The 12,689-nt window shown below is 41.7% G+C and overlaps 1 protein-coding gene across 2 annotated transcripts in view; it reads left to right on the top strand.

Moving 5' to 3' along the window:
• The window catches only part of PDE8B (phosphodiesterase 8B), a 121,045-nt gene that overhangs the window by 77,299 nt on the left and 31,057 nt on the right, over nt 1-12,689 (top strand). For both annotated transcript variants that reach the window (XM_075270096.1, XM_075270086.1), the window contains exons 10-18: nt 147-207; nt 818-869; nt 1,373-1,456; nt 2,420-2,496; nt 4,608-4,775; nt 4,936-4,981; nt 6,666-6,801; nt 9,027-9,225; nt 11,164-11,381. In XM_075270096.1, coding sequence (XP_075126197.1) covers nt 147-207; nt 818-869; nt 1,373-1,456; nt 2,420-2,496; nt 4,608-4,775; nt 4,936-4,981; nt 6,666-6,801; nt 9,027-9,225; nt 11,164-11,381 — 1,041 coding nt within the window. The remainder of the gene's footprint in view (nt 1-146; nt 208-817; nt 870-1,372; nt 1,457-2,419; nt 2,497-4,607; nt 4,776-4,935; nt 4,982-6,665; nt 6,802-9,026; nt 9,226-11,163; nt 11,382-12,689) is intronic.

The following is a 12,689-nucleotide window of genomic DNA, read 5'->3' as shown; positions in this document are numbered from 1 at the left end:
TCCCGAAAACACTCCCAGAGCTGCTTATCATATGAACAGGAGTGGCGGAATTTCTAGTAAGAGTAACTTTGTTATAAACTGCACATTTAGTGTTTTTAATAAGTAATTGATGTTGTTCACTAATTATTGTATATTTTTGTTACTAGGAAAATTAGACATTTTGTGTCTATCAAGAAGCTGTGCAGTTCTTCTGACAACAATAAACAGGTATATACCATGTACTTCATTATTTCATAGTGTAAGCCTATAAAGGTGTAATGTGGGGGTGGGGGGGGGGGTTCCACACACCCCACACACTGAGCTGTGAGCTAGCCTCTCTGACGTACCGATATATCTGCAACTGGGGCACATACTGACAAAGATGACAGTATGCTGAATTCAGCACAGTGTTAGCTTTTTAACGGTATATAATACTCCCTACTTCTATGACTTACTTTTTAACTGGGGCTTCTTATCTGTGTTCCTTTGGAACAGGATAAATAGGTTTTTTTGGGACACACTATGGTTACATACTGTAGGGCACCTTACCATTTTCCATTCACTACAGTGTACAGTGCATTTGTTGCTGGCGTGCTTGTGGCAGATAAACAAGTCTGCCGATACCGATAACTTCGGCACATATTATGGCAATAAGGAATGCAACAACACTGACGTTTCCTTGTTCCCCTTCTTCCTCTTTATATTCTTTGTGCACATTCATTGCTACCATGTAGACCCTGTGTAGATGCAATTTACATTTTGCATCAATATCCACAACTATAAAAGTATTTTCTAAAACCTTACTTTATACTGATACCACTTTATGTTGCGTTTTCAGATTCACAAGATAAATCGAGACGAAAAATTTTCAGGAGACAACGCACTTACAGGTTATCTACCCAACAATCATTCTTATCATATCTGTGATACGAACTCTAGAGGATCTTCTCCTCCTTACTTGTAGTCTATAAGATACAGATTAAGTAGGAGAAGTGTAATTTAAGTCTATTTATTCATAGATACAAAGAACACTTCAATACACCAAGATTTGGAAAATAGTAATTTTTTTGCAAATTTGAACTTTTTAGACCATTGAGTTGTCCTTGTAGGAATCCATCTGAAAACATTGTAGGGCTGCCAGTGCTCTGAAGCAAAACAGTTCCCTATATTGGTACAGACAAAGGCCAGAAAGAAATCCTTGTGCTCCGGTGTTCTTTGCATCTATGGATCGGTGGATCTGAATTCCATTTGGAGAGGGCCAGGCATATTTTGTTGATCCAGATTGGGAGCCTACCCTGGCACCTACTATTATGCTGAATATCATGATTTGTTGTCTATTGAGAGACAAATATAGAGAGATTTCTATTAACATGATCTTAATGTTTCCATGCAGAGACCCATTCTCATTCCTTCAGGCACAAGAATCGGAGGAAAGAGTCAATAGATGTAAGGTCGATCACGTCCCGAAGCAGTGATGGTAAGGAAGATAAAATGTCACGCTTTTCTAGGAGCACTCAAGTTATGTTTGATCTTCCAAGGCAAAGATATCAATACTTATTAAATTGATGTCGATTGACCCTACAGTTTTCAGTGCATCCTGTTTTTCATCTGATACATATATAGTTGTGCCAACTCTCCCCTACTGCCAGATGTTTTAGGGAAAAAAGGATTGGGCAGTTGGATTTTATTGTGCCAAATCCTTTTGTTTTCAGGGGAGATTCAGCTGCAAGTGGAGTCTGGAAGCGGCATCTTCCCCTCTGCCTAATGGGAACATATCCATGGTCAGCCAAGCCAAGTGTTCATGTGTATGGGAAGTCAGGAGGAATAGTTGCTGGGTTCAGCCATTTGCCACGGTGGCTTTCAGGGAAACATGCTGTAGAATTTTTCTGATAGAAACTTAGCTGTGTGGCCATCGCATGTGTCCTCTGGTTTAGAACATTTGATTCTTACAAGGTTATTCACATCTTGGCCAGGGACAGATGATACAGGAGTAGCTGGCCACAAGTCCCGAGCACCAGACCACTGCTCTACACTATACACTGTTACTGTAACTCCATTAGAAGGAAAAGTAAAAAACAGCAGATCACATTTAGCTACCCTGTACTGTGCAGCCATGGAAACAGCGTAGACCGGCTATGCAGTGCCTGTAACTCTTATTCATCTCTATAGGATTTATGGAAACAGCATAGAGCAGTGACAGTCACCTGTCTCCATAGGTTCTACCCTAGTGGTCATGACTTGAGGCTATTTCTATCTCAGCCATTATTAGCAGAGATGGGAATAACCCTTTACATAACGGAGTTTTGCCTATATCTCCCCAGTCATTCATGTATCTATAATAGTAGACAGTAAGTGTCTAATACTTGATGGCGTAGGAGAGAATTACATAGAAAGCTCTGTCACATACTGTATAATAACCCTTACATTTTACATTGTACAGCAGCAAGTTTACAGAATCACAGATACTCCTCAATGGCACGGATTCATACCATGACCATAGAGGCCCCAATAACAAAGGTAATTTCATTCATTTATTGAATTAATGAAAGTCAGACATTGCTTTTCGCTTCAATAGAATTAAAAAAAAATGCAACTCATGACACAGGCCTGGACAGAAATGATGGTTCCCGTAACTTAATATTTTGTTGCACAATCTTTTGAGGCAATCGCTGCAATCCAACAATTCCTGTCAATGAGACTTCTGCACCTCTCTACAAGGATTTTGGCTACTCCTCATGAGCAAACTGTTCCAGTTGTCTCGGGTTTGAAGGGGGCCTTTTCCAGATGGCAAGTTTCAGCTTCTTTCATAGATGCTCAATAGGATTTAGGTCAGGACTCATAGAAGGCCACATCAGAATAGTCCAATGTTTTCCTCTTAGCCATTCTTGGGTGTTTTTAGCTGTGTGTTTTGGGTCATTATCCTGTTGCAAGCCCCATGACCTGCAAATGAGACCTAGCTTTCCGACACTGTGTAGAATTCCTTGATAGTCTTGAGATTTCATTGTACCCTGAACAGATTCAAGTCACCCTGTGCCAGATGCAGCAAAGCAGCCCCAGAACATAACAGAGCCTCCTCCATGTTTCACAGTAGGGACAGTGATCTTTTCAAGATATGCTTAATTTTTTTCCTCTGTGAACATAGAGCTGATGTGCCTTGCTAAAAAGTTTGATTTTTGTCTCATTTGTCAATAGGACTTTCCCCAAGAAGCTTTGTCAACATGTAGTTTGGTTATTACTTTTGTCAGATTCAAGTTATTTCTGTAACCATTGTGGGTTTTTCTTTCATTAAACGAGGGGTACCAACAATTTTGTCCACGTGTGTAAAGTTAGGATATTATACTGTGTGGTGGGACCACTATGTCACATAATATCATGTACAGGGGCTACTATGGAGCATAATACCGTGTGCAGAGACTACTATGGGACATAATATCGTGTACAGGGGTCACTATGGGACATAATTCAATGTGCAGAGGCCGCAATGGGCATAATACCATGTGTAGGGGCCGTTATGGGACATAATACCATGTGCAGGGGCCACTATGGGACATAATACTGTGTGCAGGGGCCATTATAGGACATAATTCTGTGTGCAGGAGCCACAATGGGACATAATACCGTGTGTAGGGGTTGCTGTGGGACAAAATACCGTGAGCAGGGGGCACTAGGGACATAATGACGTGTGCAGCGACCACTATTGGTCATCATACCGTATACAAGGGCCATATGGGACATTATTCTGTATACAGAATACGTAGGCATTTTTGTGCAAAATACTCATGTAAACACAGTTTTACATTGAAGTAAAATTTCCAGTGACCTAAAACATAGCTGCATCCAGATACAGTGCGTTTTTTAGCGAGGATTTTGGAGAGGAAAAAATCCGCTGCAGGAATTAGGAAATGGTTTTTTGAAGCAGCTTTTTTTTTACATAGGTGTAAGCATTGTAGCATTTTTATAGCGTTTTTTGAGGCATTTTTAGTTTTTTTTTTTTTTTCCTCCAGCACAGTGTATGGACCTTGAAAAAAATTGCATCAAAAACCGCTAGCGGTTTTTCCACCACCCATTCATGTCATGTCACTTCTTTTTGCCACTAGCGGAAAAAAAAATCATGGCGGATTACATAGGACTCTATTGCGAGGTGGTTTTTGGAGGTGGATTCCGCTTCAAAATCCTGACCAAAAAACCCTGTATGAACTCAGCCTAAGGGTGCGTTCACACGCTGTAACGTGTAGCGTGATCTGGCACGTATACGGCGTGTCAGAGTTTGAGCGCTCAAAAAGATCCCATAGATTTCAATGGGAGTTACGAGCGTATACGCTGCATTATTTTGCGCCCGTAATTTTGCGGCTGCAATTGATACAATTGATACAGAAAGAATATAGGAAAATTGAATATCTTTTCAATATAAAATGAATGACCTTTTTTTGCTCAGGTTTGGCATGAAGGTGCTGACATAGAGCAGTTAGCTATAAAGCATTGGGGGAAGGAGAGGTCCATTATCTAGACGCGGTGGAGAGGGATCTGAGACCATGACACATGGACATTACAATATCATGACAATGGATGTGTCTAAGGAATGTATCTGTAAGAGAATATAACATGTCCCTATGTGCATTGCTTTCCAGGTCATTAATATAATAAATGCAGCTCAGGAGAACAGTCCTGTGACTGTGGCAGAGGCCTTGGACAGAGTTTTAGAAATCCTGAGGACAACAGAGCTCTATTCTCCACAGCTGGGAACAACCAAAGACGAGGATCCGCACACCAGTGACCTTGTAGGAGGTCTGATGTCTGTATGTACAGTTTATTACCTTGAAGATGATTGTTCTATCTCAGTCCCTCTTATATAGCCTTCCTATATGTCCAGGCTATTGTACTATCAGCTTACAATAAATGACTGAAGAGTTTATTACATATGTATCACCACTGAAATACAATGTATTATTATTTCAGGATGGCTTGCGAAGACTTTCAGGAAATGAATATGTTTTCTCAAAAAGTAAGTATTACATTGTGCTGTCCTTTAGACAATGGCTTACTGAATGGAGCCAGGCACGGAGCCAGAACATGGTCATACAATGGCAAACGGCAATTGCTCCTAGTGGCCAGTTATAGTATAACCAGCTAAGCAAGAATTTATATCGGGGGATTACATGCAGTATGTAATCCGCTCTGTAAAGTAGAAGAATATTAATTCACAAGGAGTTCAGTGGAGAATTTTATATAAAACTAAGGTGCAGTGTATTGTATAATACACAGAATCGTGGAGCTCTGCAGAACATTTCAACATATTCAACATGTAGCTAAGGTTGGTATAATATAAAGTGACTGTCAGCCCTTGGACACAATTTTGATTATTTATCTAAGTAGGCCCACCATTTTGTGCTGATAAAAAGGATTTTCAAGCTCTACCAAGACCATCTCAGGCTGAGACCCCATGTTGCGGAAATGCAGCTTCTTTTGTTACAAATTCTGTTGAATTTTTTTGAGCCAAACCTAGGAGTGGCTACAAAAGGAATGGGAAATACATAGGAATTCTTATACTTCTACCTTCTGCTCAATCCACTCCTAACTTTGGCTGAAAAAAATGGAAAAAAAAAAAAAAAAAGCTGCGTTTCTGCAATGTGGAACTTTAGCCTTAAGCAGCACTTTCACAACTTTAATCCCAACTTTCAAAGGACTGAAAAAGGGATAGATTGTGTGGCGTGCTAGGCACACCTTGGTGATTTATGTATAGTAAGACTTACCCCCACTCCATTCACTTTCTGCTCATTCCCATCAATAACTCTTTTTTTCCCCCCTCACCATATAATGCCTATATAGTAGTCCTGATATAGTATGCCCCTAAATTATAATTTCCCCCTTCAGTTGCTTTCATAGTATAAAGTTCCCATCCAGTATACAGCCCCCAATAGTATATATAGTCCCCTCCAGATGTCCAAAGTAAAATTTATCAAACATTAAAAAAAAAACTTATACTCAGCTCTCCTTGTTTACCTGCTGGCTTCTTCAATATCTGTTCTGGAAAGGCTTCAGGGAGCAACAGGCATGATGTAAGTGACGTCACTACATCGTGACTACTGTCCCCTGGACATGAACGGGTGGTGGGTGGAGCCTGTTTGCTATAATGTCTGCCATAGACAGTGCACAGAAAGTGGAGTAGAATCTGCTCCAAAATTCTTTCTATTACTCAGCATAGAAGTATAGATTATTAGAAATGGTTCAGCATAGAATGTTGCTATATTTATTGTATCAAATGTAAAATACAATTTGTTATTCAGTATAGGAGCAGCATGGTGGTTCAGTGGTTAGCACTGCAGTCTTGCAGCACTGGAGTCCTGGGCTCAATTACTGCCAGGAACAACATCTGCAAGGAGTTTGTATGTTCTCCCCATGATTGCGTGGACTTCCTCCCATTCTGCGAAGACATACTAATAGGGAAAAAAAAGTACATTGTGATCCATATATGGGGCTTACAATCTACATTAAAAAAAAAAAATGTTATACAGTACAATATGTTATTTATATAATATTATATTATTTATTATATGTGTCCTACTTATGCAATAGTTTACAAGGTCTTATGTAGTAGACCTTGTAAACTATCATAGTAGTATGATGGCGCTATATAAGTAAGCATAATAAATAATATTAATAAATACTTCTTCTCTTTATTCTTCTAGATATACACCACAGCCATAGTCACCTTTCTGTGCCAATGACTATTAATGACGTTCCTCCTCGAATCGCCCAGTTACTGGACAATGAGGATTCCTGGGACTTTAATATATTTGAATTAGAAGCTGTTACACATAAAAGGTGAGTGACAGTGACCCCACATAAGGATTTCCTTTATCTGCATAAGGAAGCTGTGCAAGGTGGATTTGTTATCAAGCAAGCTATAAAATGTTTAAAGGGAGTCTATCATTGGAAAATTAAGTTTAGAAGTATTGGCATGTTGGAATAGCCTTTAAAAAGGTTATTGTACTCCTACTTCTCATTTTCTTCTGCTCCCTGCGGTTTCTGTAAAAAAGCGTATCTTCTGATATGCAAATTATGCTCAGGCATTTCCCCTGTGCTCCAAGCACACCTGCGTCATCAATTGCTCACCACCCCTTAATGTCTCATGTTCACTCTCCCCTGCATCTTCTCCTCAACTTCAGCCTTGCATAAGAATCCGATGCTGCACTGTTAGGGAATAGCCAGATGATAATTCCCCAGGAGCTGCTGGTGAACCCTGGAGGGAGGAGCACAAGGGACAGTGAGCCCTAAACTAAAGCCCCCTGCTTGCCCTTCCTATTGCCAGACCCTATCCTAAGTAATAGGCGACAACCACGATGACAATCCCTCCCTGAATACGTGAAACACAAAACGCAGACAAGACGTACAACAACAAAGGGAGGTCAGATAGCCAGGGTTCGGTAACAAGAGAGCGATGCAGTGCCAAATCGGAGTCAAGAGAATAGTCAGTAGGAAAGCCAGAGGTCAAGGATTAGAGTACAAGTAATATAACAGCAAGAAAAACCAGAAAGCTAGGGCAATAACCGGCACCAGTGTGACTGTGAGCCAAGACTAAATAGGGAAGGAAGAACCCGCCCAGAACCTGACAGGAAGAAAAGCTGTCAATCACAGGCAAGACAGATTAACCACTTAATGAACAGAGGCAACCTTGGCAGAAGACGGGTGTGGTGCAAATCCAATTAAGGACTAAAGCCGTGTTCACACAGTGCAACTAAAAACCTTAAGCAAATTGTCAAACTGCACACGCCTCTGGCGCCGCAGCATGCGAGCAGAGGGTGGCGCAGAGGGCCGAACAGGCAGAGATGTTACATGCACTATATGCAGTTAAAACCGTGTAACAGACCACCGCATGGCTGTCAGAGCATACAAAATCGGCTCTGACAGAACCCGAAGTGGCAAAGCCAACTGCACATGCGCAGGATTTCAACCACATATAGTACAGGGGTAATGAACAGGAGGGACCAAAGGGCAGCGAGCAGTTGATGATGCTGGTGTACTCAGAGCACAGAGGGAACACCCCCTGTGTTTCCTGAGCATAATTTACATATCAGAAGAAATCCTTTTTTTACAGAAATGGCAGGGAGCACAAGCGAATGAGAGGCAGGAGTAGAATAGCTTTTTTAAAGGCTATTCCAATGTGCCATTACTTCAAAATGTAATTTTCTAATGATAGACTGCCTTTATGAAGAACCTTCAAAGGATTCATGATGAACTTCCTACTGACAGGCTCCCTTATAGTAAAGAACTATGGGAGGAATTTGTTATGACATCTACGCCAATTTTCTGGCATAGAAAATTTGCTAATTTTTGAGCAAAACTGTTTTTGTGCAAAAATAAGCATATTTCCATTTTGTACCATCCATGACACATTTGCAAAAAGTAGGAGCAGTGTGCCTGGCTTTTATTAAAAAATGTTGAAAACACAGAAGCTGAGAAGATCATCACAACACAGACGTGGGGCAACATGGCGGCTCAGTGGTTAGCACTGCAGCCTTGCAGCGCTGGAGTTCTGGGTTCAAATCCTGCCAGGAACAACATCTGTAAGAAGTTTATATGTTCATCCCGTGTTTTTGTGGACATGGGGGAACAAGTTAAGAGGGAACTCCACGGCAAACAAAATTAGGTCCCATTTGGTGCAATGTCATTCCACTGCATCATACTATCTATGGTACTGATATTAGCTGCCCTACCCTCCTGTAAAGTGGCGAAGTTGGGCAGGAATCTAGGAATTCAGGGACACCATCAAATTTAATATAACTTACTCTAGAACTAGAACTGGCATTTTACAAGAAATCTGCCCCTGACTGACTGGTGTAGATGTCAGTCCAGGCATGAGCAAGAATTATTAAGAGTCCAGAGCCCATAAGTAATTCTTCTACCTATAGCACCAGTGGATTAAGACTGGTATAGTAAACACCAGTCCTTATAAATTCCTCCATTGACTTTAAATGATATGGTAGATGTTTTATATGGTAAAAAATCATGTTTTATTTCAGTTTTTTTTTGTGTTTTATTGTTTTTAGGCCACTAGTTTACCTTGGTCTGAAAATCTTTACTTGTTTTGGTGTCTGTGAATTTCTGAACTGCTCAGAGGCAATCCTGCGATCCTGGCTGCAAATAATAGAGGCCAACTACCACGCGTCTAATGCCTACCACAACTCTACCCATGCGGCTGATGTTCTTCATGCCACTGCGTATTTTCTTCAGAAGGAAAATGTGAAGGTATATAGATTTCAGGCCTGATAATGGTTACATGTTACAAAGCTCTGGACGTTACATGATCCTCCTGCGGGAGAGGCTTATTAGATCATAGAATAAATGGAGAAAACGAACACAAGTCCTCCTGTCTTAGCCCATAAGTGGTAAATATATAACATTATAATACATGGTATACACATTTTAGGGAGGGTTCACACGGTGTAACGTGCCGCATGATGTGGCACGTCTACGCCGCGGGAGCTTTTGTGGGCCGTACACGCTCCCATTGATTTCAATGGGAGCGGGGATCGTATGCGCCGCACTATTTTGCGGCAAAATCACGGCCGCAAAATAGCGCGGCGCATACGATCCCCGCTCCCATTGAAATCAATGGGAGCGTGTACGGCCCACAAAAGCTCCTGCAGCGTAGACATGCCACATCACGCGGCACATTACACCATGTGAACCCTCCCTTAGCCTATGTAAGCTATTATAATACGCTGCTCATCCTCTACAACCTGCTGAGAGAAAACCGAAGATGAGGTTCAGAATCCGAATGCTTAGGAAAATATGAAATATTTTTCAATTTCCAGATAATCTAAGGTTTAGGAATTCAGAACAATTCCAGAAATAATCTGAGGGTCCATTCACACAGAGTTTTTTGAAGCTGAATCAGAATCCACGTGAAAAAAACTCTCCCCATAGAGTTCTCTGGGTTCCGCTTGCTTAATTTTTCCACTCGTGGAATTTTTTCGCTAGCGGAAAAAAAAGCTTCCTTCAGGCGGATTCCACAAAAACCAACACAGTCAATGGGAGGTGGAAAATCCATGTTGTGGATTTGGCAAAAACCACGCAGAAAAACCGCTAGCGTTTTTTTCTAGGTCCATACACTGTTCTGGAGGAAAAATAAATAAATAAAAAAGCCTCAAAAAACGCACCAAAAACCACTTCAAAAAACCATTTCCTAATTCCTGAAGCTGATTTTTTTCCTTGCCAAAATCCTCACCAAAAAACTCTGTGAATGGACCCTGACAATTTACTTTAGGAGTAAGTGCAGTGCAGTGTATAAGAGGTATGGCACCTACACAAAAAGGGCGAAAGGGGGCAAAGGGGCGTGGGTTCACGGGAAAGGGGTGTGGCCTAAAGTGCGACTCTGTAAGCCACAAATGTGCCAAGAACATTTAAGCCAGATAAAAGGAGGTGTAAGCTTAGACTAGACAGATTTATCAAACAGCATCAGACACTGTGATAAATCTGGTGTAATTTAAATTGGGGCACATGCGGTTTTATATTTCATATATGAATTTAGCGCACTGTCGGCTTTCACGATCTGTGCCCCAGGTGAAGAGCTATCAGTGCCGGTACCGTAACTCTTCTCTCGTACTCGCTATAGACGCTACTGTGAGGAAGGGCGTTCCTGACTGACTGTCAGAAACGCCCATCTGACAGTGGAGAGCTACGGTACCGGCCCTGGTAGCTCTTCACCTGGGGCACAGATCATGAAAGCCGATAGTGCTCTGAATTCAGCGCACTGTCGACTCCCTAGCGGTGTATAAAACCGTATGTGCCCCAAGTGATGAAAGGTCCTCTTTAAGACTGTCTACACAGTATTAGTAAATCTGCCTCAGTGTGTCTTGGGATAGAAAAGACTTTCAATAACAATATATTTAAACACTTTTTCTGTTACAAAATTCAGGATTTATCACTTGGCCTACAAGATTGCTCAGTTCTGGACCCTGACGTTCAGTTTGGGTACCCCGCTGACAAATTGCAAGGAAACAAGACAAAATGATAAAAGCAAGTGGTGTAGTGGTGGCAAGGGTGTAGTTTTGGTTGGGATGGTGTACCCCTTTAAATGAAGTCCATAGGATGAAGTGTCCCTTGGTGGTTTAGTAGTGGGTGATAGAGCCATTGCGTTATATGATAAATTATCATTTCTGCCTGCTCTTTGTTTCTTTTTAGGGAAGTCTTGATCAGCTGGACAAAGTGGCTGCTTTAATAGCTGCCACGGTACATGATATAGATCACCCCGGTCGCACCAACTCTTTCCTTTGCAATGCCGGCAGTGAATTAGCCCTCCTTTACAACGACACTGCTGTCTTAGAAAGTCACCACTCTGCACTGGCGTTCCAGCTCACAGCAAAGGATGGCAAATGCAATATTTTCAAGAACATGGACCGGTATGTTAATTTGTTTAATTTATTCTAAGTGTATAGAAGCAGTCGCTATTAACCTGGGAGCAGCAGTGTCAGACGATTTTTGCTGTCTTGAGAGTAGGATAGTATAGAGGGAGAGAAGCTGAGCTATGTGATATATAGGTATATATGATAGGATAGGGGGGGAGAAACTGAGCTATGTGATATATAGGTATATGTGATAGGATGGGGGGGAGAAGCTGAGCTATGTGATATATAGGTATATATGATAGGATAAGGGGAGAGAAGCTGAGCTATGTGATATATAGGATTATATGATAGGATAGGGGGAGAGAAGCTAAGTAGAGATGAGCGAACAGTGTTCTATCGAACTCATGTTTGATCGGATATTAGGCTGTTCGGCATGTTCGAATCGAATCGAACACCGCGTGGTAAAGTGCGCCATTACTCGATTCCCCTCCCACCTTCCCTGGCGCCTTTTTTGCTCCAATAACAGCGCAGGGTAGGTGGGACAGGAACTACGACACCGGTGACGTTGAAAAAAGTAGGCAAAACCCATTGGCTGCCGAAAACATGTGACCTCTAATTTAAAAGAACAGCGCCGCCCAGCTTCGCGTCATTCTGAGCTTGCAATTCACCGAGGACGGAGGTTTCCGTCCAGCTAGCTAGGGCTTAGATTCTGGGTAGGCAGGGACAGGCTAGGATAGGAAGGAGAAGACAACCAACAGCTCTTGTAAGAGCTAAATTCCAGGGAGAAGCTTGTCAGTGTAACGTGGCACTGACGGGCTCAATCGCCGCAACCCAGCTTTCCCAGGATCCTGAATGGAATACACTGTCAGTGTATTCCCGTATACCCGATATATACCCCGATACCCGTTCCAACGGTGTGCCCCCCCACCTTCACCCCAGAAATACCCTGCAAGTCCCCTAGCAATAGAATTGGGGCTATATACACCCACAATTTTTACTACTGGTATACAGTGCCATTGTCTGACTGGGAATTCAAAGAATATATTGGGAATACAAATACCCTCATTTCTTGCTACTGCCATATAGTGCCAGTTTCTGACTGGTAATTCAAAGAATATATTGGGGTTACGTGCACCCACAATTTTTACTACTGGTATACAGTGCCATTGTCTGACTGGGAATTCAAAGAGTATATTGGGAATACAAATACCCTCATTTCTTGCTACTGCCATATAGTGCCAGTTTCTGACTGGGAATTCAAAGAATATATTGGGGTTACGTGCACCCACAATTTTTACTACTGGTATACAGTGCCATTGTCTGACTGGGAATTCAAAGAATATATTGGGGTTATAAATACCC

Source organism: Leptodactylus fuscus, chromosome 1 (assembly GCF_031893055.1).
Source record: "Leptodactylus fuscus isolate aLepFus1 chromosome 1, aLepFus1.hap2, whole genome shotgun sequence".
NCBI classification, from domain to species: Eukaryota; Metazoa; Chordata; class Amphibia; order Anura; family Leptodactylidae; genus Leptodactylus; species Leptodactylus fuscus.
Note: the sequence above shows the minus strand (reverse complement) of the source record. Positions and strands in the feature narration are given on the sequence as shown.